Source organism: Myotis daubentonii, chromosome 7 (genome assembly GCF_963259705.1).
Source record: "Myotis daubentonii chromosome 7, mMyoDau2.1, whole genome shotgun sequence".
Classification (NCBI taxonomy): Eukaryota; Metazoa; Chordata; class Mammalia; order Chiroptera; family Vespertilionidae; genus Myotis; species Myotis daubentonii.
The window spans coordinates 44,544,162-44,568,292 of NC_081846.1; the positions used below are offsets into that span (position 1 = coordinate 44,544,162).

Here is a 24,131-nt window from a genome sequence, read left to right on the forward strand (position 1 = left end):
TTTGGCGACCCCAGTGAAAGGGTCGTTCGACCCCAAAGGGGTTGCGACCCACAGGTTGAGAACCGCTGCTATAGACCATCTAAGGTTGGAGCCTGGTTGGAAGAACAGACCATTAATTAGCTCGTTGCTATTTGAGCTGTGGTCCTCCAACTGCTAGTTAGAGCCCCCAAGGAGATAAGCACAGAAATTGAGAGTAAGCATATAGAAACACAGCAACTTGATAGTGTTTTGCCTGTTGTTGTTGTTTTAAATATGTTTGTATTGATTTGAGAGAGAGAGAAAGGGAGAAAGATAGAAACATCGCTGAAAGAGAAACATCAATGGGCTCCCTCCTGGGGATTGAGCCCACCACTGGGGCATGTGCCCTGACTGGGAATTGAACTGGCGAACTCTTGGTGTGTGGATTGATGCTCAACCCCTGAGCCACACCGGCTGAACTGCCTATTGTTTTTAAGATTGCATTTTTGTGCCTTTTTTTTTACTAAGTTACTGTTATTTTACAAAAATATCAGTCCATGATAGATTGGAAGTTTTTTCTTAAAAATTGGTCTTTTACTTAGATAAGTTTGAAAAGCTCTGATCTAATATCACAGGATTAGTTTATATTTCCCAAAAAAATGTAGGTTGTATACCACTGCTGGGTAGTACATACTTTAATTTTTATTTTATTTCAATGTTCATGTGTTTATCTTAATATGTGCTCTAAAAATTATAACTAGAACACCCAGAGTTTAATAGGGAGTTACTTTAAAATAAAATGCTCACTGAAAAGTAGTAAATTACATAGTGAATAGACTTAATAGAAACATAAAGTAAATGACAGGTAGCATGAGAAGATGACCAAAATCATGAAGGCTGTACCAGAATGACTGAAATTTGGGAAACTTTATTAATTTTTTTCAATTGATATATATTTGACACATAATGTTGTATAAGCTTATGCCGTACATGTTGGTTTGACACATTTATATATTATAATTAGCTCTGTTGCTTTAGCTAACACTTCCATCACATCACATAATTATCTTTTCTTCTTTGTGGTGAGAACATTTAAAATCTTGCCTGTTAGCCTGATTATAATGCAGCATTGTTGACTGTAATTACTGTCCTGGGCATTAGATCTCCAGAACTTCATCTTCCAGATGCAAGTCTGTGCCCTTCAACAGCAGCTCCCCAATTCGGGGAAGGGACATTTTAGACCCACATTTATCCTTCCAGCAGATTCTAGGGAAGGCTCTGCAGCCAGACTGCCAGGGTTTGATCCTGGCTCCTGTTCTTACCAGCTGGGTGACTGGAGCGAATGATCTAACCCGCCTGAGCCAAGTTTCCTTGTCTCTAAAGTGGACCTACTGACTCCCCTTTCTGAGGACTAAATGAATTAATACACATGAAGTGCTGAAACAGTGCCTGACCCATAGTCAAAGCGATGTTATTGTCATGAACAATGTCAAGACCCTTGCAGCTTAACACACAGAGATTCTATGTAGCCACTTGAGGGTTTTTCTTAGCTCCCCCTCGGCCTCTGACTGCCTCTGTAATAAATAACTAGGTACCAATGGTTTAGCATTAAGCTAAACTTCCCAGGTTTACCTGCCATGGCCCTCACTGGCACCTCCAAGATCAGATCCTTCCTGAAGGGCTGGGCCAGCCGAGAGGGACTCCCGGGTCTACCAGATGGCCTCTCCCTAGGACCAGGCCAGACCAAACCAGTTTCCAAGTGTGACAGACACAGGCACATGCCAACTTCCAAGTTCGTATGCTGGGCTCTTAGAGTCCCCACTCCCTACAATAATCCTGGATAAACAAGAGCCCAACTTCATAGGAAGGATCTCTCCCAGGAATTCTGAAAGAATAGGAAATACTCAAATATTTTAAAGCAGCACTTTTGTCGGCTCTGCAATCTCTGTGAACTAAGTTTTCAAAGAAACACCTTAGGCCAAAGGGACATGAGGGAGTTTTGAATTAATGGAAATGTTACACACTTTGCTTGTGGTGATGGCTACAAGCAAGGTGATTGTATATGTTTGTCAAAACTCACAGGACTCTACATTTAAAGGGTGCTGTTACTATATGCAAATTATACCTCAAGTCTCTCTTAAAAAGAAGGGGGGGGGAACTTTGGCAATGTAAACAGAAGGAATTGTTTTTCTCAAACTTTGGTTGATTAAAAAATAATACAAGTGACCTGTTCTGCTAGGAGCAGTTTTCTCCTTGTACCAGTTAGTTCCAAAAGATACGAAAGAGAAGCTCTTCTTCAGACACATTCTAGAGAATGAAGCTTTGTGGCATCCTGTAGAATCTTCCAGATTCAAGTTCCCTTCTCATTTCTAGCCGTCAACCCGGGCATTGCCGGTCACAGCCAGACAATGGACTGAATTTTCAGAGACTTCTATCGGGAACTGACTCTACCTGCATTAAAAATAAATGTCATTGATTTCTGCATCTGCTCCCAAATGTCTGGGTCATAAAAAGAATGACACCGGGTCTAAGACTTGTGGAGAATTTACAACCTATTGCCAGCAGCCTCAATCCCAAGCTCCCAACACGCTAGCTGTCTCCACTGAGGGTTGTAGCACTTGATTTTAATTCAAGAGATGAATACGAGTTTGCATGGTTTCCTTTCAGGCCAATACAGAAAAGCCTGCCTTGAATAGGTCAGAGCTGGCTGGGAGGAATGCTCTGCTCTCCGACATCAGCAAAGGGAAGAAACTTAAGAAGACCGTCACCAATGACAGAAGCGCCCCGATACTGGACAGTAAGTGAAGGAAGTTCCTTTCCACAGAGAGAAGTGGTTTATGGCGTAACACTCAGCCCTACCCTTCCCACCAAAAATTTTTTTTTGGTTAACAACAGCTGCAAAGCTAGCAGAATAAGGGACTGTGTCACTCATTGTAGGCCACGGCTTCGGCTTGGGTTCCCTCTAATGCTGCAGGAAGCCAGTATAATAATTCTTTGTTTAAGACACACACAGCAGCGATTCTCTGAATTATTCAAACACTTTCTGGAAATTAACTCTTTGCACCACAGATCAAAAGGCAGGATGAAACAGGGAAAGAACCCTATCCTTGGAATCAAAGGATACGGGTTCAAGTCCTGGCACATCCATCACTTACCATCTCCAAGCCTACTGCCCTCGCAAGTTCATTGTGAACATAAATGAGACAATGCTGTAAAAGTGTTTTGTTGCCTGCAATGTGAAACTCAAGTGTAAGATATGATGTTAGGAGCTTGGAGAAAGAGGAAATGAGATCACAACTTTGCTTATATACCCATTGTAAGTCTGAGATATTTTCTGGAACAAGGCAGGGTGTGTATACACAAACAAGTACCCACCACACAGAGCTGCTTATTAACATTTACAACAAAATGCAAAATTATACATGACTAGAACCTATGGATAGTTACTAATCAGGCCTTGAGACTATCTCCTCACATTCCTACATGTTTTCACTGCCAGCCAGATGTCTCCTGAATTCATACTAGCCCACAGGGCCCATTTGGACTCAATAGAAAATAGACAAGTAAATAATGATGCAGGATTTTAGCCAAGTGAAGGATAAGAAGGGCTTAGGAGGAATTTCTAAGAAAGGTGCCTAATAAGAGAAGGAGAAGGAGAATTAGATGAGACCACTGGTGTAGGAGGTAAATGGCAAAGAGGAAAGCCAAGACAAAGGCTTTTGAATGTTGCTCTATTACCCAGCAAGGTGGTGCAAATAAGAATGCACCATAATCCCAAAAAGGAACTGTGAGGTCTTTGACTCTTGATACAGTTTTACCTCCAGATCAAAACTGATGTGGTTAATGTATAATCAATCCCTTTGTTCTCCTGATCCATGTTACAAGATTCTCCCAAGGGGAATCCCAGCACAGTCACTTATATAAAGGGAGCCTTGGTCCAACAACCATCAAGTCATGATGCCTGGTATGTGGCCAAAGGCCAACCTCTAGGACAGAGCCCAGTGGTTCTCTCCACCATGAGTGGGAGGCTAGGCTCCAGAGAGGTGGATGTGAGTTCCCCAGATGTTGAAGGAGACTGGACATTCTAGGACCTAGTCCTGAATCCACTAGTGAAAACTCATTATATTCTATAAGCTCCACTTATCCTCCCATTAAATGGAAATAAATGTTAGTTCTTCCTCCCAGCTGCTCACTTTGCTTGGTGGACACAAAATACAGCCCAATGCATCCCCTTGTTATCCATGCAATTACTTGGCCACCAAGACTATTGTCACAAGCTCTTTGCAAGTGACAAAGTCCATCTATGGTTTTGAATTTTTTTGCAGGTGAAACCTCCCTGGGCTCTATATCAAAATGTAATCATGGTTATGCATGTTATAACTCTTAAAGTCCTGCAGTTTAATTACTAACAAAGTGACCTGTGCCAGTTAGCTATCTTCAACTGCTTTAGCTTCTCTACGGAAAGATACACTAATGGATAGTATCTGATAGTGTACTGATCTCTTTGAATGTTTAATACCATTTAAAGGTGTCCTATGTAAATGTAATATTCCAAATTGTATCATTCATTAATGAATAATATTTGAATGTCAAGGGCATTATTAATATTACTAGAGTCCCAGTGCATGAATTAGTGCACAGTTGGGTCCCTCCTGGCTGATCGGGGCCATCTCGCCCAGTCCCAATTGGGGCCGGCTGTTGGGAGGGACCGCGGAAGGTTGGCTGTGGGAGCGTACTGACCACCAGGTGGCAGCTCCTGCATTGAGCATCTTCCCCCTGGTGGTCAGTACGCATCATAGCTACTGGCTGGTCGTCCGGTCGTAACAGTTGCTTAGGCTTTTATATATATAGATTGACAGTATTATTGCTACAGAGCCAACAAAGACATGCTAAAACTATTCCAGAAAGAAGAAAACACAAATGAATAAAACTAGAACTCAGGAAGCAGATAATTAAGAGATTCAAAGCAGATTTTTTTTTTTAAATCAAGGATGCTATGATGAAGTTATATGCTAAATCATTTAGAAATCTTAAATTTATGTTCTAAGAAAAACATAAATTTACTAAAACGTATTCATGAAGCCTCAGTGAGCAAGAAAAGAGGTAAAAGCATTATCAATTTCTTTCCCTCTAAATAAATTTAGAGCCAGATGATTTTTATCAATAAATTATTTCAGATTTTAAGTGATAGCTAATTCAATGCTGTATAAATTATTCACTCCCAAATACAGGAAGAGATGGAAAGCCCTCTGATAGGTATAATGAGACTGGCATGATCCTAATATCAACAATTTGACAAAGGCAGCATATAAACAAAAAGAAAACTATATATTAGTGTTCCAGTGGACCTGTGGCAATGTCTGGAGGCATTTTTAGTTGTCACACTTGGTGAGGGAGGAGTTCCTACTGACATCTAGTGGGTATAGGTCAGGGATGCTGTAAATGTTCTATAGAGAACAAGACAACCATCCACAAGAAAGAATTACCAGACCAAAATGTCAGTTGTTCCAAGGGTAAGAAACACTATTATAGATGACCACTTATGATCATAGATGAGAGGGTACTAATGGAAAAAACACACAACAAAAAATCTAATTCAATATGTGTAGTAAAAGAATAATTCATCAACATCAGGGCTTACCTCATTTTTAATGTTAGAAAATCAATAAATGCATCATATCAAATAAGAAAAACCATATAACTTTGAAACATTAGAGGCATTCTCATTAAAATCAAAATGTTTTCCTTTAGCAACATTAATAATTTACATTGTTATGGAAGTTCAGTCATCGAAGTTATTACTTATATAAAACAGAAGTAAGATACACAACTGTTAGAAAAGATGGGGGGAAACCTTTATTATCTGCAAACCATTTGTCTACTAGAAAATCCAAGGTAATTTTTTGGGTAAATTTTAATTTAATAAGAACAAAGTTGTTTATAGATATCAAGTGAAATTTCATGATGCCAATAATGACCAATCACAAATGTTAGTAGAAAAAACAATTTTTATAATTTTAACAAACAAAAATGTATTTGAAGTAACCCTAACAAGAAGCCTGTGTGACTCCTATCAAGAAAATTACAGCCCTAACCGGTTTGGCTCAATGGATAGAGTGTCAGCCTGCAGACTGAAGGGTCCCAGGTTCGATTCCAGTCAAGGGCGCACACACACAAAAAAAAAAAAAGAAAGAAAATTACAAAACTTTACTGGATAAATCAGTAGACACAGAAAATAAACCGTGTTTCTGTCCGGCCTTCCGGATTATTTTGTAAATCTCATATAATACTCATCAAAGACTCACCACAGTTTTTTAGGGTAGAACTTTAAACAATGCTTAACCTCATAAAACATACATACATAAATTATTTTTTTAATTAATTTCAGAGAGGAAGGGAGAGGGAGAGAGACAGAGAAACATCAATGATGAGAGAGAATCATTGATTGGCTGCCTCCTGCATGTCCCACATTGGGGATTGAACCCACAACCCAGGCACGTGCCCCAACCAGGAATCGAACCGTGACCTTCTGGTCCATAGGTTGATGCTCAGCCATTGAGTCACACCGACCAGGTCATACATAAGAGACAATTTTATTTTGCTTGTTAAGTAATGAGAGGTGATGTTATCAGTATGATGGTATCAGTTCAAAGGAGATAGGCAGATAGACGCTGAAATTAATTTACAAATAGGTGAAAAATGGATCGATATCAGTTGCCTTCCACTGAACACACCAATTTGCATTTCTATGGACTAATATCATTTGTATTATAGTTCTACAATTTAGAGTTGTAAAATAGCTCAAAGACAATGGGAAATAACACAGAAGGCTAGACTTAGTAATCTTTTTCTTCTTCATTTGTTTGTCCATTTCAAAAGCTTTCACTATTTTTTGAAAATAAATACAAAATAAAATATTTGCACTGTCTCAAATTGCAAAGAATTTTTAAATGTGAAAGCCTACCGTTGGGCTTAATGATACTAAAAAATTAAAATCAACCTAAAAGACCATCAAATAAGTAGATAGTTAAATAAACTACAATACAATCAATCATGTTTTAAAACACAATGCATTCCTTTAAATTTATCTTTTTAAAGAATATTTAATGACATGGGAAATGCTAACAATAAAGTGTTAAGCAAAAAAAGCAGGCTAAAAACTGTCCAGTGAATGTTGGTCTTAATTTTAAGAAAAAAATAATAAACATGAAAAGATACTGGCGGGGGAAGGGGTAGGGGGAAATATGCCAAAACACTAGGTATTTCCAAGTAGTAAAATTATGAAATATTTTTTATTCTTTTTATTTTTACAATTTCCTTTTTTCTCACCTTTTTATTGCATCTCCCCCTCCCTTGAGACTTTATTTATTTGAAGATCCTTTTATTTGCCGAATAGATATTAATTCATATGGCAGCTAGCCAAATGGGAGGCCTGGGGCCAGTCACCACCTATCGTCCATTCTTTCACCGGGCCTGTGACTGCCCAGGGGTGGAAGGAACCCCTCCTTTTCTGATGAGGGTGGGGTAAATCCTTACAATCCTGCTTTTTAATCAGATTCCAGTTGTCTACCATAGGCCCAGGTTTTGTTGTTACTGTGTACTTGGTCCAGGACTGGTGAAGGAGACTGGTAGTGCTTCTGGATCTGTGTAGAGATTGTGTTTTCTTCCTCTGCAGAACCTAAAGGAGCCGGAGCTGGTGGCGGTGGTGGCTTTGGTGGAGGCGGCGGATTTGGCGGAGGAGGTGGCGGCGGAGGTGGCGGCAGTGGCGGCGGTGGCGGAAGCTTTGGAGGGGGTGGACCACCCGGCTTGGGGGGACTGTTCCAGGCTGGAATGCCCAGGCTGAGATCCACGGCCAACAGGGACAATGGTAAAGCGTTTCCTTCTCTCTCGGTCGCTGAAGACCAGGGTTTGGTGGTTTGGAGGCTTGGCGTCCCCGCTAAGGCACCGCGCCCTTTAAAACATTCGGGATTGCTTGAAATGTTAACTTAGAAGAGACTCTGTGGGGCATCTTTTTAAAATTAAATCGGTATCAGACGTGTCCCTGGGGTAACTTGTACTTTTTTCTAAAGGGTGAGCTAGAGTGGGAAGAAAAGAAAGGAACAAATGGAACTTGCCGCCCTGGAAACTGCCCAGTGACCTGGCAAATTCCGCTTTCTTTGTGAGGCAGCCTGACCCAGCTGTCTAGCATAGTAAATACTTGAGAGCCACATTTCTCGTACACTATGGAGCGTGTCATACGGAACATAATTACATATCTCACTAAGTCTGAAAAGGTGTTTTGCTGACAGACATTCGGCGTTTCAGGGCCAGTGATTCTAAGTCCTCCCTGCAGGGAGCCAGGGAAATGAGTCCTTCAGGATTGTGTGCGGACCCGCTGGCAGAGGGGGAGCTGAACCTGCCCGAGCCCAAGTGAAAACCTCACAGAGCACGAGGCGCTCTCCTGACCATAGCAGGAGCTCAAGAAATTATATCATAAAACTTTCTTTTTTCATGTTTACTGTTAGAAGAATTTTATCTCTGATTTTGTGAACTTTTAAAACGTCCACTGGGGAAAGTATGAAATTCCCACATTGGTCTGAAGATAAAGTCACTGAGTCCTCAGTGACTATTTTAGCGCTGGATGGCAAACTCTAGAACGAGACTCAATAATATGAGAGAGTCTATCTTGCCAGACCTGCATTGAAACTGAAATTTAAAACCGACCAGAAGGATTTTAGGTAGCTGATAAATGCATACATTTAGTACTTTTTTTTAAAGGTGAAGAAATTAAGGCAAGAGACAACTGGAAGTAAAATAATAAAATGAAGGTGGAATTTAAGTTGGTCCATAAAAGGGTATACCAGAAGTATATATGTTCATAGTATACTATCCACGTAATGGATCCCATCCATGTAATGGAGGAGCTGCAGCTTTAATCTGAACTTGGAAGATATAAGTTATTACAAGTTGGCGACATAAAAATATACCACACAGTCAAGGACACTACATCTTCTTTTAGTACTAAAGTTGAAACAGAATTCTAGAGTTCACATTACTCCGCTGTATAAATCCCTCCCAATGCCTGTCAGTGTGCTTGGACAAAATCTGAACTTTTTGGCCTACGAGGCTCTTTCTGACCAGGCTCCTGATGGCACTGACTCCATTTCCTAGGGTTCTCTTTCCTCCATGCTCACTGTGTGCCAGGCACACGGGCCTTGGTTTTCAGTTTTTCATTTGAAGCTCATTCCCCTCTCGGGGTCTTTGTGCCTGCTAGTCCACTGCCTACTGTGCTAGCTGCATCTTTCCATGGCTGGACTCGGCTCTAATGTCACATCCTGAGAAGAGCTACCCAGCCATCCCAGCATCCCCAGGCCAGGCACTCCATCTCATCGGCCTGTTTTAGTTTCTTTTTAGTACTTGTAATTTTCTGTGTTTGCTGGTCTGTTGTCTGTCTCCCCCCAAAAAGAATGTAAATGATAAAAGAGAGGAGCTTTTCTATTTTGCTCACTCCTCTGCTTCTAGCATCTAGAATAGTGGCTGACATACAGCAGGTGCTCAGCAAATACTTAGTGCATCACTTGGCTGTACTGGTAGTTTTCGGGCTAACCAATTTTTTATTCTGGGGTGGTGGTTTGAATTTTTCTATAACCTTGGCTCCCCCTTTAGTTGAACTAGTTTAATATTAACTGTGTAATAGGGTTTTCCTGTCCTGCCAATATTGAAGTGGAATTGACCCAGTAGGAAAACAGTTGTATAGTTGTTTACTTCTTGGCAGATTAAGACCATTCACTGGTATTAACTTTTTCAATTAAACTTTGACAGTTTTTTTTTCTTAGTGCCTTCTTATTTCTATCATAACCTTCCCATTCTATTTTTCTACCTTCTCTTGGGAGTTTCTCTTCAGAGAGACTAGGTAACCCTTCTCCTACGAAGATTTATACTGAGATAACTAATTTCTTCACCTTAAATGGCTAAGTTATTTTTTTAAGCCTACGAAGTACCAGGGCAAGGAGGCAGGGGTGGTGACGGGGAGAAGAGAAAATCGTGAGCAGAAGTCCCATGCGCCACACTGTCCTGTTCTGTCCTCTGTGGGGAAGAGGGTCCCCCTGAGCTCTTAGCAGCTTCCTCCGGGTTCCGGCCCACACGTAAGGCAGGCGGTCCCCCCAAAGGTCTCCCCAAAGGTCTCCCCAAAGGTCTCCCCAAGGGCCTGCGGAGAGCGCCGGCTGGAGCCTCGGGCCGGAAGGGAATGGGAGAGCTGAGCTCTGTTCCCCTTCCTCCAGGAAAGGCCACACCAAACCTGATTTACACAGCAGTTACCTGTGTCTTGTAGCAGCTGGGAAAGGATGTCCAGCTGCTGGGAATCTACTCTAGCTCCTGGTTTCTTTTAAGGCTCCTAATCTTCTAACTGAATTTGCCCCCCTCCTTCTTCAGATCCCGGAGGAAGCCGACCCCCGATTTTGCCACCAGGAGCAAGAGCCACGTCTGCCAAGCCGTTCTCACCGCCCAGCGGCCCGGGGCGGTTCCCGGTGCCGGCTCCGGGCCACCGGAGCGGGCCCCCGGAGCCCCAGAGGAACCGCATGCCTCCGCCGCGGCCCGACGTGGGCTCCAAGCCCGAGAGCGCGGCCCCTCCGGTGCCTCACACGCCCAGACCCATCCAGTCCAGTCTGCACAACCGCGGGGCGCCCCGGCAGCCCGGCCCCGGGCCCACGCCGCCGCCTTTCCCCGGAAACCGAGGCGCTGCTTTTGGGGGAGGCTCCGTCCGCCAGACCCCCTCGGCCTTCTCCAATCGGCCGCCCTTGCCCCCGACCCCGAGCCGGGCCTTGGAGGACAAGCCCCCTCCGCCGCCGCCGCCGATGGGCAACCGGCCCTCCCTCCACCGGGAAGCGGGCCCGCCGCCGCCCCCGCAGAACAGCAAGCCCCCGGTGCCGTCCACGCCGCGGCCGTCCGCCCTGGCGCAGGCGCCCCCGCCGCCGCCCTGCAGGCCCGGCCCGGCCCACCCGCCTCCGGGGTCCGGCGGCGGCGACGAGATCCCGAGGCTCCCGCAGCGGAACCTGTCCCTCAGCTCGTCCGCACCTCCCCTGCCTTCGCCCGGGCGCTCGGGGCCTCTGCCTCCCCCGCCCAGTGAGCGCCCCCCGCCCCCCGTGAGGGACCCGCCCGGCCGATCAGGTATGGCGAGGCGTGGGGTGGGTGGGCTCCCCGAAACCCAGCCTGCACACGTCACTCCTGATAGGGGCCGAGCGGAGTCCGGCTGAAAGCCCGCGGAACCTTGGGCTGCTTTCATCTTACCTCTGTGATGGCATCTTGGCCGCGTGCAAACCCGAGGGAAGCGGGGCTGATAGCTGTTTCTGTCCGTGTTTTAGAGATGAGGAGACTGGGGAAGCAAGAGAGTGAGAGGATCACAAACTAGTTAATACCGAAGAGGCTAGACCTCTTCTTTTTTCAGTATATTTTTATTGATTTCAGAGAGGAAGGAGAGGGAGAGAGAGAGAGATAGAAACATCAATGAGAGAGAATCGCTGATCGGCTGCCTCCTGCACGCCCCCCACTGGGGACCCAGCTTGCAACCTGGGCATGTGCCCTTGACCGGGAATCCAACCGGTGCCCTCGGTTCCTGGGTGGATGCTCAACCGCTGAGCTACACCTGCCTGGGCGATGCTAGAACTCTTTCATCTCACCACTCTGCAACCCGGCCTCCCTGAAGTGGTTTCAGATGTCCTAATTTGGGAGATAAATTCCCGTCTCCTGCAGCAGGGCCCGTTATCCCAACAAGAAGGGCAATTATTTAAGAGGGAATGAACTTCTGCACTTCTCTCTTTATCTGTCAAGCTTTCCGGCAGCTTCCCTGCATAGTAAGGACAAATGTTAGAGCCCGTTTGGCTGTTGGCTCACATCTCTGGCACACAGAGCCCTTGGAGAATCAGATGAGGGCATAGGCCTTCACTTGACAGAGATGCTCATAAGCATAAACTCGAGCTACGCACGGTAGTTCACGGGCTGGAGGACCTGCTGAAGCACATCGGTGGCCCCTGCCTAGGGCTGAGAACCTGAATCTGAGGGAGTAGCTTTCAGAGTATGAAATGAAGTGTGAGGATTACCAACATCATACTCCCTCTGCTAATTATAATCGGTGCTTTTTTGTTTTGCATCAGTTATTGATGGAATCGGGAACTATCTACTTTTAAAATTTAACCTTATACAGGCAAGATGTTTGGAAATGGGGCATTTTTTTCCCCTCTCTGCAAAGTTAACGGACTTTTGACCCTGTGACCTCGGGAACCTAATAAACACCATTTTTTAAACCAGTGGCCCCAAACTTGACCATATACTGCAATCACCTGGGGAGCTTTAAAAAGCACGATGCATGGGCGCCTTCCCCGGGGCTTCTGGTTTTGGTGGTCTGGGTTGCAGACGGGGCATCAGGATACTGGGATTGCAATGTCCCGGTGACTAATGTGCAGGAAAGTTCGAAAGTCACTCCTTCAAACCGCCCTGCCACGGAGAGTCCACTCCAAACATACAAATTTACTAATCCATTCAATCCAGTCCCTAGACATTGTGGCATTTCATTAAGTAGTCTGCAGTGAATTAACAAGAACAGGTAGTCAGATGAATGAAACACAGTGTCTTCTTTTTATCCAAAAGCTATGGATTTCCCCCAAAGTGGTTGAGAAGCTGATTGCATGGCTCTACCAAATAGATGAATCAACAGATTAAATCTCCCCCAAAATAGGGTAGTCACATAATAACATTTATTGTTCCTTTCAATTACATAAGTCAGATCTGTTTATTATAGAAAATTAAAATCATCTATAATCCTACCACCACCACCATCTAAAAATAACCATAACAGTTTTTAAAAATTATTTCAGTCTTTTAAAATATATATATGTTTATAAAATTAGTATCATACTACGTATATTGTTTGGTATTAATTTGCTTTTTATTTAACAATATGTCATTAACATTTCCTAATATGATACAATCTGACTTTTAATGACTGCATAATATTAAATCCTACAAAATACCTTGATTATTTAATCCCTCACTTGGTCATATAGGCCATCTCCAGCTTTTTGCTGTTGCAGATAATGCAGGAATATATTCTTGTAACCAAATATTTGTGCACATCTCTATGTATTTCCTTGGAATGAATTTCTAGAAATGGAATGTCTAGGTCAATGGGTGTGCACAGTAAACTATGGATTTCATAGGTACTGCCAAATTGGCCTCTAGAAAATTCCTACCAATTTACATCCCCACAAGGAACATATGGGAGATCATCGAGGGCCACCTGGATTTTGAGAGGTGGCTTAGCTTCATTGTTAGGAGAATAGGCTTTCAAATTTGATAGATTTGTAGTCAAATCCTGGTTCTTCTCATTAGCCTCCTGACTTGGTCTTTTTAACTTTCAACACCTCATCTGCTGTCTCTGCCTTTCAGGGCTGTTATAAAAATCAAACGAGATTAAGTGTATATAGTGGTTATTTCCCAACATAAATGACCACTTTTGTTATTATGCTGCCAATGGGAAATAGAAATGTTTCCTATTATGCTTGCCCAGGATGAGAGACCGACCAGGGCAGGGCATGCCTCCTGCCTCCATCAAGTGTCTGAGCCAAGACTTCAGGCAGGGATATCTGCGATGGACGAGTCGTTCCTTTGTGGGGCTTCTGATTGGATTCTGAATATGCAGTTAATAAGAGATACTTACATTTATAGCACTAAGATGTGTGTTTCATAAAACGTCAGCATCGGACAAGTGGAGCACACTGCTGAAGATCAGGAGTTACTAAGGTCATTTTGGTTTACAGGAAATGCTTAAGTTCTTCTTTTTGTTTATTTTACTCACGACCCAAACAGCCTCTGCACTTGGAGGATGGAAGAAGCAAGATAGGTTCCTTTTTATTATCAAAAAGAATTTACTGTTATTTTCCTAGGAACTTAAAGTTTTCTAATTCTACCATACCACTGCATTTTTAAAAAGTGGTTTCAAATACTTATGTAGTGCTTTTTATTTGTTTTTTGACTAAGTATTCCTGGCAACAGTGCTGTGGGAAAGGTAACTATTTGGTGCTCTTTGTAAATAGGAAATCAAGCTCCGTAGGCAAGCAGCCTGCTCAGGGTCAGGGTCCTGCACCAGCATTTCTAGCCATGCACACTGATGAGCTGTTTGTCACTCCCTGCATTAATCGCCCTGCGAAAGAGGAAGAACCAAGAAGGAACTTCTATTCTCAGGATGACTAACATTGGGTTTCCTGACCCACTTCTGTCTGGAAAGAGATTGTGTGCCTGTGGAATTAGCAATAATACTGTGCATTTAAAGAACTTAACCCATCTGAAGATCTAAAATAGCTTCATAGCTATCTTATTCTTCATTTAAAATCCTCTTGTAATACAGCATTTATTTAATAAGTATCATGTTGCAGTAATTAGTTCAAGGGCTACTTAAAATGATATTAAAATGTGTTTTAAGTATGTATACATTCATCTGTATAAACAAATTATCACCTGTTGTCAACTGTATCATCTCCAACCTTAATACTCACAGCCAAAACAGCCACTTAGCTGTCAATATGCACTCATTCCACATCTGTGTATACATATGTGCATTTCTGAGTTTATATGTGCCTACTCCTTGCTTGGCTAAATCTCCTAGGAAGTGTCCACCATTTCTCTAGTAAAGGGCCTGTATCCATCAGGCACACAATAACTGCACCTTGGTGATGGAGAATGTAAGGTATGGCCCTAAATGTTGGTTTTTCTTTTACTCCAGGCCCTCTCCCACCTCCTCCTCCAATAAACAGAAATGGCAGCACATCTCGGGCCCTGCCTGCCACCCCGCAGTTGCCGTCCAGAGGAGTAGACAGTCCCAGGAGTGGGCCCCGGCCCCCCCCTCCTCCAGACAGGCCTGGTGCTGGGGTGCCTCCCCCACCTCCACCATCAACATCAATTAGAAACGGCTTCCAAGACTCTTCATGTGAAGGTGAGGTGTGGTCCCAGCTTCTTGGAATCCTACAAGCTGTAGAGCAGCGGCGGAGTGGGAGATTTGTATTTGGGTGTGGGTTTGCATTAACATTTCTTGTTTGCATGACCCTCATTGTCATCACGCTGCACTGCTCTATCTAACCCAGCGATTTTCAACCTTCTTCATCCCATGACACACATAAACTAATTACTAAACTTCTGAGGCACAGGAAAAAACGTATTTTTTTTCCAATCTGACAAGAAAAATAGGTTTAATTGTGATTCATTCACACTCGATGGCTATTATTGTTTTGGCTGTTGTCATTTTTTAATTTGACAATCGAAGGGAAAAGAGGTCAGTGCCCCTGACTAAATAGTCAGGTATTGCATGTTTTAAAAATTCTTGTGGCACAGCATTTGAAAATCACTATTCTAACCATTTTAGGGTCCATCATGATTTCAAATAAAAAATAGTGATCCCCCTCCACTTTCCGAAAAGTCAGGTCATTTTCGCTCTTCCTTGTTTGAGTCATATTTGTTAACTTTCCAGCGATACCAGAATTCTGAAAAGAACCATTTGTAAATTAGCTTCTTATTACCTCCCTTTCTAAACAGTGTGCTGTAGGGAAGAGGCCCAATGACCTGAGGTATTAAGCAGCTTCCCTCTTCCTCTGTTATCAGAGGGTCCCAGGCATTCCTCCCACTGGTGGGAGGAACAGTTAAGAGAGGTGTCCCAAGCCTTGGCCCCCAGCTCCTGAGCATCGCTCTACTTAAAATCCCTTGGATCTCACTTTGGTTTGATTGGCAGACCCATATATTTTATTCATGTACGATGTCAGTGACATTTCTAGTACTTCCAGCTTTTCTCTAAACTTCTGGATGTAAGACTAGAAGCAATCTCTTCAGTTCTATTTCATCCTGTGCTTTACATGACATGTTTTCAGGGCAGATTGCCTGTTCTGAAGGCACTGTTTGTTTTTCTCCCTCAGATGAGTGGGAAAGCAGATTCAACTTCCATCCAATTTCTGACTTGCCACCTCCAGAGCCATATGTGCCAACAACCAAAAGTTATCCCAGTAAATTGGCAAGAAGTGAAAGCCGGAGTGAGTATTTCTGCAAGGGCTTTTGGTGGCTTCCTACTCTAATTGATAAAACTCTGGTTTATATACAATTGCGGGGTGCATAGAAAATCCAGGCCTATTGCCTGGAGTGGGAGACTTCAGAGAAGTCACTTCCGGGTTTGATGCCATCTAAATTCTGGTAAACTCCCCTTCTGCACATGATGGGAAAATGGAGATAATCCAGAATGCATATGAGAAACAATTATTTTAATGTGTCATCACAAGCCCAAAACACTGTTGGGTTGCTAGTAGATCAAATTGTATTATTTTGCTTTTTAGACAATTGCCCTCATTTTGATCTTCCTAAGATGGCACAAATAGAACCATCTTCTTTCTTTTCCTATTAGTTTTGATACAAGCAAAATGTCTTAATTATAACAAAAACTTACTGAAATGGCCTTGATCTTTTTAAATATATTATAATTATAGCTTTATAGAGTATTACATGAAAAATTTAAGTGTACCCATAATCTCTCCACATATTTTCATTTACCAGGTTCTCATCTAATTTTTATCCATCTAATAATTCTGATTAATTTATATGGTTGTAGTTAGAGAGTGAAGTTTTTGGTAGTGGGATTTATATAACATTGTTTAGTAGACACTTCCCTATTTTATCACATGGTTTTTATGGTACAAGTTTCCATCAAGTCCGCATATAATAATTTAGTTTACCATTATTGGATACTTAGGTTGCTTCTGTTTTGTTTGGTTTTTTTTGCTAATATATGTAATACTACCATAAGTAGTGACTCACTTTTCCACTGTTGGGGGGAAATGTGAACAAGAAGAGGAAACAAAAAACTAAAATTTTACAACGAATGTATAGAACTGAAAAAGAATTAGCGTAAAATATACATATATCACTGATGAGACTCAGACCTGTGACAGGCTTAGCTACAGAACCAAACTCCCAAAGCAGAAATGTGTGGAGAAAAAGCATCTGAACATGTCAGATAACCGTCACAATGTCCCTAAAATGTTCACACACACACACACACACACACACACACACACACACACACACACCCCTACCCCTTGCCCTCACTCCCTGGCTGAGCTCCTTACACATACGCAGAGCCTGCTGACTCTTAGCACAGAATTCTTAATATTTAGTTGATTCCCAGCCTTAGAGCAGATTAGTATCAACTGAAGTTAATGTTGGTTAGAAGCAAAATCACTGACTTCAGGGAGAAGTGATAGGTGGCAAAGGAGGAGACAGGGACACAGAATGGTGCTATATATTAGAGCACAGGACAACACTAGATGTCTCTGTTGGGTTATCAAAGATAGGTCAAATTGTGCTTTGTGCCTGTGCTAAAGAATTCAAAGAATTAGAAAATATTTTAGGAAAATTTTCATGAACAAATAGAAGTAAACAGAATATTGCTGCTTAAAAGGAGAAGTTTAATTCCTGGGGAAAATCATTTATGTGGAATAGTGCATTCCTAGACGATGCCTAATAAAAGAGGTATAGTTATAATAAAAATTATCATGCAAGAGTTGGTGGTTGAAATTTTGGGTGAAAAATGATTCTTCACATGGGACAAATTTCTTTGAGCTCTGCGTGTTTATATATGCATGTTTGTAGTGTGTGTGTGCAGTGTGTGTTTATGTTGTAAGAGGGGCTTCTATCTGGTAAGAATACAGCCTGCTTTTCTTCCTTCTTGGGCACTAATAAATGAATTCATTTTAAGGAGTTGTTCACATAGACTCTAAATATGTTAATACACACACACACACACACACAGGTGGGCAAAAGTAGGTTACTATGGTAAAAGACATGTAGGTTATGGTTACTAGAATAACTAAAGCAATTTAGTAAATCAAAAGAATGTCTCAGTGGCACAATGCACTTACTTTGCCTACGTGTGTGTGTGTGTGTGTGTGTTTTAACTTACCTTTATGTTGAAAGTATTACAGATTACATATATTAAGTCAGTTACAGAACCATCTTCCCCAGCCCCTCTAGATTTTTTATTTAATAGCTGATCACATTCCCTTCCCCACCCTCCTGTCTTTAAGACTTTATGAAATTTGAAGACGGGAACTATGTCCTGCTCACTGTTGTATCTTCCTGGAGTGACACGGAGCATGAAACATGGTAGACACTTAAAAATATTTCTTAAATTGGTGGATTAATTTCCACTGCTCCCCCAAACCTCTTTTTGTAGATATACTTTAAATTTCTAGCATTGTGCATTTTAATATTTTTATACTGATAAAGAATCATCTAAAAAACACATAAAGTACTATCAAATGGTTTTATTCTGCTCCTGCTACCTTGGTCTCCAGGCCCACAGGCTGGGAGGGCACCCAGACGGCCCTGAGCAGTGCCACCTAGTTCAAGCTCTGCACAAGGCCAGCCCTTGTTTTGCTAACCCTGTGGTATAGCAGTTGACAGTCAAGGCCCCATGACAGATGGCTGGTGTGAAACCAGATGTCTTTCCTCAGATGCCTGCCCAAGAAAAGACTTGGTTGGGATAGTAAGAGGAACAAGCAAGACAATGGGATGCCACTGTTTTCCTCTGACTCCTGTCCTTGCTCAGGGACTTGGTTCTATCGCAGAAATCCCTAACAGGGCTACTAGGATCATTGCTGAGATGCCTGCTGAGGAATCTGCTGGTGTCAGCTCACCTGAGTCTCAGAGCAGTGGCCTCAGCAGGCACATTCAATTGCCATGTGCCCCTGGTAGACATGCTTAAGCATCTGAGCACCTGGCCCTATGCCTAACAACAGTAAGCTCCTCAGACAAATGTGTGTGGGACAAATGAACTTCAAATATTGTGAATGGCTTAAACCTGGATAGCTTACAAATATGCAAGAATGCAGTATGACACACAAGAATGCAGTGTGTCAATAATTACATGTGTAAAGAGTAATGACTTTGAAAGATGTTCAAAATGACTATAGATGACCTAATTTTGGGAAGACAAAAAGGAACTGTTCATATATAGAAAATATATAAATAATGTTATCTCTGGGTGGTGCAAACATGGGTGAATCTTTTGCTTTGTTTTTACTTATCTATTTTTTCTAAACCTATAATAAATGCATACTACGTTTGTGATAAGAAGCAATTTTTTTAAATTTTCTTAACTTTATGCAAGTACTCGGTAGCCAGTGGTGGGTCATCCTTAGTAATGTTTGTTCAGATCCTTACTTGCTTCTTCCCATCCCCTCTCACTTCTCATCCACCTGTGCCAGTTATTTCCATCCCTGGTTAGGGTGTATGGTTGTGAATACCTTTGCACACATCCTTGAATTTCTACAGTGAGAACATAAGCTTTCTAACCAAAATTTGTATTTTGTCTTTTTTTTCATCAAGGTGGATCCAACCGAAGAGAAAGGGGTGCTCCACCCCTTCCTCCCATCCCAAGGTGATCCTCGCCTGCTCTTCTCCACCCGAGCCCAAGAGCTACTTCTGTTGTTGCTATCAAGAGTTGCACACCCTCCTCCCCTTGTCTTCCTTGTCCCTTTCATACTGGGAGTAGGGAAGAAGGGAGGGTGATGTGGGAATATGTGTGTGGGGGGTGGGAATGCAATGAATGCACCTAGATTTTTATTCTGTGTATATCCTCAAAGCTATTGCTTGCTTCAGCTACAGCCCACCAGTGCTGACTGCTTGGGTTCAACTAGCTTTTATGGCAAGTAGGCAGAGATGAACTGTGTCCCAGCTTTCAACCAACCAGATTCAAACATTCACTGCATGTTTGCTACAGATAACGTTAAAGTCCCTGAGAGCTGCTTGCTTCCATGCCATTTTTGCGTGCTTGGCCTCCTGTCTGTTTCCATGAACCACAGACCACCTACACAAGTTGCTGAGCAAGGGTGCACATGACATTTTTGCGGTTATAGATTATAATCTTTGGCAGCCTGAGGCAGGCTCTAGGACAGACTGTCCAATAGAAATATAGTGTGAGCCACATATACAATTTAAATATTTCTAGTAGCCACAATAAAAAAAGGAAAATAAAAAGGTGAAATTAATTTTAATATATTTTTATCCAAAAATATCATTTTTACCTGCAATTAAAATAACAATTATTAATGAGATATTTTACATTATTTTTTTTTTGTACTAATGCTTCAAAATCTGGTTTGTGTTTTACACTTAAAGCGCATCCCTATCTGGACTAGTCACAGTTCAGGGACTCAGTGACTACATATGGCAGTGGCTACCATATTGGACAATGCAGGTCTAGAAGACAGAGGCTAGCACAAATACCTCCTGTTTAAAAAAAAAATGCACAATGACGTTTAGCAATTCAAGAGGTCACTAAAAATAAAGTTAGGACCCAACACCTTGCCTGGCAGACAGCTTGACCTTAGATTGTGCTCCCTTATTTTCCTTCTTCCCTTAGTATCTGTGTACAAGTGTTGCTTCACAGTCCCAAGGTCAGAAATTACTCTCATAGGGTTTACAGTTACGTGGAATAAAGCCATTGCAAGGAAACTGAAAGCCTGTTGGGGCTTCTGGGCTCAGAACCAGCTGGCTGGAGAGTATCTGTCAGCTGGACTTCTGCCTTGCCCATTGGAAGAGGCCGCCCAGCTTGCTCCTCAGGCGGGGAGGTTTGTAGGCTCAGTAGTGGGAGCGGGGCGGGGGTAGTCAGGGAACGGTAGCAAATCAGAAACTCAGAAGAAGGGATCAGATTTGGCTTGATGAGCAAACTCTAAAAATCTAAATCTGATGCTTATGGGGTTGAGAGAAAGAGACTGCTACTGGAAATCAGAGGGAATTTGCTTTGAAACTATCCAAATGCAGCTATGCAAATACAGCTCCCGAAGGGACCTTAGGGAAGAGCCAGCCTTGCCTTTTTTTGTATGATTTTGTTTACAGACTTTACTGGGATTTTTAATCTAGCTACAGAGTTGGGGGGAAAATGTCCATTTAGTTATTTTATAACAGTTGATTATGTTTGAAATTACCATTACCTGTTTTTCAAAAGCACATGGTCACAAATGTATATGTATATCTACCTAAAGTTTGTATCATGGTTTCAGTGTATTGTTCATCTGTGACTGAGAGATGCTAACAAGAAATCAATCCAAAGAAAATTTTGAAAGAAGCATTCCTATTTATAGAATAACTGTTTCATTTATATAAACGCAAAAGAACTTAAGAGTTCTATTAAATGGGATGTCTAAATAATTATGATGTTGCCCATTTGAATATACTGTATTTTTATAACTTTTCTTGCCAAAGTCCTGGGCTTAGTACATTAGAGAACTTGGGTCCCTCCCTCCTCTACCTTTAATTTGTCTTTCAGGCACTTGGGGTCCTTTACCCAAAGAATCAAGAAATATAAAGGTATAACAAGCTTGGCAAAGTATTTCCTCCCCCCAAAAATGGTATTGCTCATATTTTGGTAATATAGCAGCATCGTTTTATTTGGGATTCTTTGATCAGGTATCATTCTTGAATCTATAGTTGATTAAAACTCCGATGAGAAAGCCTAATGACCCACTTCAGAAAAGAGGCCTTGCTAGCAAATATGGCAGAGGAAAGTGTGACCCAAAGAAAGGGGGTCTGGATTTTGTACAGGGAAGTACGAATAGCCAATTTCCTTGTATATTTTAACTTTGCAGGTACCATCCTAAAGTCTGAAACAGGGTCACAACTCAAAGTTACTATTCACCCAGGAGGGAGATGTTTTAGAATGTTTTTTAAGTGAATGTTTCATGAATACACTTACATTCTTGCTTTGAAAGTTAGCAACCTAATTGCATCCAAAACTCTGAATAAGTTCTATGCTAAAACTTTCAACTATGGTAAATCACAAAAATGAATAATTTTCTTCCCTGAAATCAGAGCTTACATGTGTTTTTCCATAAAATTTCCAGGTAATGTATTCAAGATGCAATACAGTATTTTAACATTCACATATCATTTTATATTGAAATGTATTACAGTATTAAAATTCAGTGTTCGGTATTTATTTCACTATGCATTTTATTTAGTAAAAGCCTAGAAAGTGTTTAATCCAATGGTGCCTTACTTTGTGATTGGAAAGAAATCAACTTTTTATGTCTAAGTAGCGGGTTATTTGCATTTTTGTAACAAACGGTTAGGCCTTTATATTTTAACTTGTAATACCAATTGTGTTATCTTAGTAAGATATGGGATAGGATAATTGTTAAAGTGCTCCGAATTTTTGGTATGAAATTAATTTTCCCCTGTTTATAGTCAGGGACTGTAAAGAAAGAAAAAAACATTTTTCATACCACTGCACTATGTAAACAAACACATTTTGGTATCTAAGTCATGGGGATAGTTTAAATGGGACAGAGTCTATCCAAGACATCTGTGTCTTTGTAAGTTAACCACCAAATAAATAAAAGCAGAATGATATGAGTGTCAACTGGTGGTTTTTATTTAAGTACTAGGGGCCCGGTGCACGAAATTCGTGCACTGGGTGTGTGTGGGGAGGGGAGTGTCCCTCAGCCCAGCCTGCCCCCTCTCACATACTGGGAGCCCTCAGGCATTGACCCCCATCACCCTCCGATCGCCTGATCGGCCCCTTGCCCAGGCCTGACGCCTCCGCCAGAGGTGTCAGGCTTGGACAGGGGACCCCCATCTCCCCCTGATCACTGGCTCTGGCCCCCGCCCAGGCCTGAGGCCTCTGGCCCAGGAATCATGCCTGGGCAGGGACCCCCATCTCCCTCTGATCGCTTGCTCCACCCCCCACCCCCAAACCTGACGCCTCTGACCCAGGCTTCAGGCCTGGGCAAGGGGACCATCATATCCCCCCAATCGCCGGCCCCGCCCCCCGCCCAGGCCTGATGCCTCGGCCAGAGGAGTTGACCCTCATCACCCTCCGATCACCAATCACCGGATCGGCCCCTTGCCCAGGCCTGAGGCCTCCGGCAGAGGTGTCAGGCCTGGGCAGGGGACCCCCAGCTCCCCGCGGTTGCAGGCTCCGCCCCTGCCCAGGCCTAACGCCTCTGGCCTAGGCGTCCGGCTCGGGCAGCGGGGACCCGCAGCTGCAGCGGCCCCGTGATTGTGGGCTCCGCTTTAGGCCCAGGCAAGGGACCCCTAGCTCCCGGGACTGCCAGCTTCAACCGTGCCCAGCTCCCATCGCTGGCTCCACCCCTACTTCCTGCTATCACTGGCCAGGGCGGCAAAGGCGCCTGATTCTCTGATCATGGCTGGGGGGCTCTTAGCTCCCCCCTGGGTTTCCGATCACTGTCAGTGGCAGGGGGCTTCTTCCTGCTTTCCCTTTCCCCTCCCTGCATTGTGCCTACATATGCAAATTAACCTCCATCTTGTTGGCAGTTAACTGCCAATCATAGTTGGCAGTTAATTTGCATATAGCCCTGATTAGCCAATGAAAAGGGTATCGTCGTACTCCAATTACCATTTTTCTCTTTTATTAGATAGGATTGTCTATGTAAATGTAAACAAAAAAGCAAGTGTCTGTTTTCTGTTTTATACTCTGGTAAAGACAGACATTCTCAAAAAAAAAAAAAAAAGAAGAAGAAGAAGAAAAGTTCTCTATAAGTAAGTAAATATTCATCGCATCCACTTTCTAATATCTTGTTTTTCCTGAGAACCTGTCTCTTCATCAAAATCTTTTGTCTTTATTTGAGGCAGATGCTTCTACTCTGTGGTAAAGATGGATGGTGGAAGCAATGGAAGATGAAATTACGAAGACTAGCACTGACATTGATAAATATAGGAAAGGCCAATGGGAATTTAGGAGGCCTTCCCTCAGAAGACAGGACCAGATTTGGGTGGATGGGCAAAACTCTAAAATTCTAAATCTGATGCTTATGGGGTTGAGAGAAAGAGATTGCTACTGGAAATCAGAGGGAATTTGTTTTGAAACTATCCAAATGCAGCTATGCAAATACAGCTCCTGAAAGAACCTTAGGGAATAGCCAGTCTTGCCTTTTTTTGTGTGATTTTAAATTAACAGCTGTGTATGTAGGTGTGCCTGTGTACGTATCTCAGTATACTATAATAGTTAAGAGATTAGGAAGACCTGGCTCCATCTCCTACTTAACTTCTCTAAGCCTCAGTTTCCTTATGTAGAAAGTAAGCTATCTTACAGCATTAATAAGTGCACTAAATGATAACGCACTCACCCTGACTTCTCTAAGTGCTCA

At 42.6% G+C, this 24,131-nt stretch overlaps 1 protein-coding gene and 1 long non-coding RNA gene across 7 annotated transcripts in view; one reads left to right on the forward strand and one right to left on the reverse strand.

The window, feature by feature from the left end:
* The window catches only part of WIPF1 (WAS/WASL interacting protein family member 1), a 113,599-nt gene extending 91,215 nt beyond the window's left edge, over window positions 1–22,384 (forward strand). For all 6 annotated transcript variants that reach the window (XM_059704027.1, XM_059704026.1, XM_059704025.1 and 3 more), the window contains 6 exons: window positions 2,626–2,755; window positions 7,634–7,825; window positions 10,369–11,103; window positions 14,711–14,920; window positions 15,891–16,004; window positions 19,351–22,384. In XM_059704027.1, coding sequence (XP_059560010.1) covers window positions 2,626–2,755; window positions 7,634–7,825; window positions 10,369–11,103; window positions 14,711–14,920; window positions 15,891–16,004; window positions 19,351–19,406 — 1,437 coding nt within the window. In that variant the 3' untranslated portion in view covers window positions 19,407–22,384. The remainder of the gene's footprint in view (window positions 1–2,625; window positions 2,756–7,633; window positions 7,826–10,368; window positions 11,104–14,710; window positions 14,921–15,890; window positions 16,005–19,350) is intronic.
* The window catches only part of LOC132238514 (uncharacterized), an 84,207-nt gene continuing 65,874 nt past the window's right edge, over window positions 5,799–24,131 (reverse strand). The window contains exons 4-5 of the long non-coding RNA XR_009453812.1: window positions 11,224–11,308; window positions 5,799–8,033 (exon numbers count right to left, since the gene is read on the reverse strand). This is a non-coding gene — a long non-coding RNA (uncharacterized LOC132238514). The remainder of the gene's footprint in view (window positions 8,034–11,223; window positions 11,309–24,131) is intronic.